At 52.2% G+C, this 3,664-nt stretch overlaps 1 protein-coding gene across 1 annotated transcript in view; it reads right to left on the minus strand.

Annotated features, from left to right (window-relative positions):
• SETD1B (SET domain containing 1B) overlaps window positions 1-3,661 on the minus strand; it is a gene marked incomplete at its 5' end in the record, with an annotated part of 13,528 nt that extends 9,867 nt beyond the window's left edge. Inside the window, 3 exon segments of the mRNA XM_009070102.1 lie at window positions 249-301; window positions 304-415; window positions 3,218-3,661. Coding sequence (XP_009068350.1) covers window positions 249-301; window positions 304-415; window positions 3,218-3,661 — 609 coding nt within the window.
• Window positions 3,662-3,664: the final 3 nt, after the last annotated feature.

Raw genomic sequence — 3,664 nt, forward strand, 5'->3', positions numbered from 1 at the left:
CAACTGTCCCGTTTCCCTGCAGAAACTCGCACCAGAGGAAGGTGAAAAGCTAAGGCTGGGACAGAGGGTCCTTGTCTGGCACTGGGGGGTCAGTGATGCTGTCAGAACAACTCCTGAGTGAACAGGGAGCTGAGGCTTTGGGGCACAAACTGAGCCAGGCTCGTCCTCCCAAGGCTCCTCTGGGGTGTGTCAGCGCGAGGAAGACAGGCTTTGCTCTCACCTTGAAGGCAGACAGGCTTTGCTCTCACCTTGAAGGATGGCAGCCGGATGGCCCCTCGTAAGCCAATGGCGCAGCAGATCGCCATCCCAGGCCTTCTCCCTTGTTCCAGTTCTCCAGAAGACAAGATGCAATTCGATCCTTTGGCTTTGGTTTTTCCTCCAATTCTCCCCCAGACTTCACTGGAGTGAGAGATGCCTGCAGCAAAGAAAGCATATTTGAGAGGGGAAGCTTCCTGGGAAAGACACAAGCTTTGGAAACCATTTAGACAGTTGAGGTGTAGGAAATATCACTGCCCTGCCCAGGCACTGGTTTCTCTGAGGACATCTGAAGATGCCCCACGGGGCCACACAGCTGCACATAAACCTACAAACACCTCGAGCATGTCAGCCCAACGCTGTGTTATCTACCTTCATTTGCTAACCCACATAACTGAAAGCAACTCCAGACCTTCCAGCTGGGAAGACTTTCCTTCTTTTGAGTGTAAGGCAAAATATAGTGCATCAAAAAATCACACAGATCCCTGTGTTTCCTTAGCAACCACAGCCCAAGTCCACAAAACCTGTCAGAAGGCTCCAGTCCTGGGAGCAAGAAAATCAAAATATTTAGGTGAAACACTTAAGGGGCTACAAAATTTGGTCACTAGACACGTAGCTTCAACAAACCCCTCTTCACCGGAGCTGAGGTGTGAAGGAGGAGCAGGAATTCATAGAATCATCAAGGCTGGAGGAGACCTCTCAGATCATCCAGTCCAACCATTAGCCTGTCACTTCGCTGCAACCCCTAAATCCTAGACCATCCTCCAGTGTCAGATCCAGCTTCGATTCAGCTCCAATTCAGACCTCTGCAGCTGTGGAGAGGAGGAGGAGCTGGGAGAGCATCACTCACGGTGGCACGTCACGCTCTGCCATGCTCTTCCCAACCAAAGGACACCGGAGGTAACACTGACTCGCCTCAGCCTGTGGCAGAACCCCAACAGTTGGTTTCTCCTACACACACTAACAGAGCTCATGTGCTGAAGAGGAAGTGTAAACTCAGCTCTCCTGCTAATAAAGGACAAGACTAATGGGAATCTCCAGCAGAGAACCCAAGCAGCAGCGCTCCGTGGCCAGGGATGACTGGTTATTCCTGGCACTCTGCAGCTCACTCAGGCTTTCACACCTAAACCCATCAGGAACAGGGAAAAGCCTTCCCCTGGCTCAGGCAGACAACGTCCATGGGATGTGCTGCCTGTCCTAGCAACATGCTCCTCCACAGCTTTCTCTCCATACATTTTCCATCCTGCCTGACCTAGGACACCAGCTTTATCCTTGAGCCCTCCCACCCTTCCTCTAGGGCATGATACCTCTTGGCAGTCAACCAGCTGTTAGTGGATTCCTTTGATGGAATACAGCAGCCAAAACCAGTGTGATGGCAAAGCACATGGGAACTGACCTCCAGCTGCCACCAAACAGCCCAGCTGGCTCATCCTCACACATGCACAACGACACGAGCAACAGAAAGGGGCAGTTTAAGCTGGATACTCATATTTTGTCTTCTGGAAAAGCAGGCAGCTTATGCCTGAGAAGGAATCCTGTCCCAGTCCACTGCTGGGGGTGCCCAGTCCTAGCAGAAAGGAAGCTCTGAGACCTGTGAGGTTTTTGTGCATGTGACAGAAACACATGGCCTGGCAGAGGCTCTCAGAAATGGTTCTGGCATTCTGCTCCTGGACAGAGAGCAGACGTGGTTTTCCATGCAGCAATTCCATATTCTCAATTACACTGCTCACATCCAGCACAACCTGTGGCAAGTTGCTGTGGCACAGTCAGCTTCCCTTCCCAAAGCACCTTCCAAATTCCAGGTAGGGAGGAACATGCCAAATCCAGCCATAGCTCAGGATGTAAAAGAGCCTGAAGACCTGCCTTGACTTGCTTCTGCGTCTTCGCTGCAGATGTCTGGTTTAAAACAATTCCTTGAGTATCTCAGCTGCTGCTTTTGCAACTCTTTGCTGGATCTGTTTTTCCCTCACTGCCCTGGAAACCTGGGAGCCTTCTCCAAACTGTCAGCACACGCTCACTGGCAGGAGCTCTGGGCATTAGTCAGGAGAGGGAGCATCACCAACCTCTCTGGGAAGCCAAGGAGCTCTCCCAGGCACTAGAGTTAACACACAGCTGGCGCACACAGGCAGGTGGGGAGGACACTGCTCTGAGAACTGCCACCTGGGGCAGAGGATCTATCTGCAGGTTGTGGTTTGCTATTGTTTTTACAGTAGTTCACTGTAATGGTAATCTTGAGGCTTGTGTGAGCCTTTCTGTAGTGTTAACTATTTTTGGCAGTGACAAATACACTACACATTATACCACAGAGCTGTTGGCTGGCTGAGGTACACTTGAAATCGGGCGAGAAGGATCAGACACTTCATGCAAAGTTGTTTTCTTAACTAATCCCTGGAACTCCTCGTTTATTTGGCCAGTGCTCAGCTTCTGACTTAGTTGCTGCTGTGCACATGCACTGGGAGGTGAGAGAACTGGAAATACCCACAGATCTCATGGCACAAAGCATGGAACACGAAACAGAGCTGGTGGTCTCAAGCACTCCTCTTTCACCTGACTTTAGGTCGCTGGAGTTAAATTTCAGCTTCCTCTTAGACATGAGAAGCCCCTGCACATCTGTCTCCTGATCTCAGGGACGTTTCCTCTGCAAACCCCTTCCGGGAGGCAGCCACCAAAAACACCAAATCAGCTAACCTTGTCAAATTTCAGGCCCCCATGGGGAGCACGAAGCCAAGTGAGGGACAGGGACATGTGTGTCCCCCATTCCATTTCTGCAGCCTCAAGCAATGGAGTTTCTCAGAACAAAGCTATTCCATGGCTTTATTTTTCACTTCGCTTTTAGTTCCTAGAACATTTTAGGTTTGTGGAGACTGAGAGTCAACTCCAGCCCCCTGCTGACCGACGCCCTGTCCACGAGCACTGAGAACAGCCGTCCCCACGATCCAGCACGGAGCACGTGAAACTCTACCTTTGCCAGACGTTCCTTCTTGTCCCACCAGTCGTCGAACGCCCGAAACGCCACCACTTCGACCATCTTGCGGTTGAGGTCCCTTTTCATGATGGCCTTTAGTTCCTTCACTATGACCAAGAGGACTCCGTCCACAGTGGCTTTGTGGGGATCTTCCTTCTTGGGCTCGTAACCCGGCGGGGGCACCGAGGGGTCAAACTTGGGCACCTGCCGCCAACGGCCCAGAGCGGCTCCCATGGAGAACGGGCGGTAGGGAGGAAGGTTCACAAACTGCATCCTGCCCGTCACGAACGGCGGGTACTGGTAGGTGTTCTGCGCCTGCATCATGCGGCTCAGCATCTGAGTCTGCATCTGGAAGGACATGGGCATGCCGCCCCACTGGTTGCCCAGCACGCTGATCATGTCCACCTGCATGACCGGGAACATGCCGGGGTGGAAGGGAGGCAG

This window comes from Acanthisitta chloris, unplaced genomic scaffold, assembly GCF_000695815.1.
Source record: "Acanthisitta chloris isolate BGI_N310 unplaced genomic scaffold, ASM69581v1 scaffold13072, whole genome shotgun sequence".
NCBI lineage: Eukaryota > Metazoa > Chordata > Aves > Passeriformes > Acanthisittidae > Acanthisitta > Acanthisitta chloris.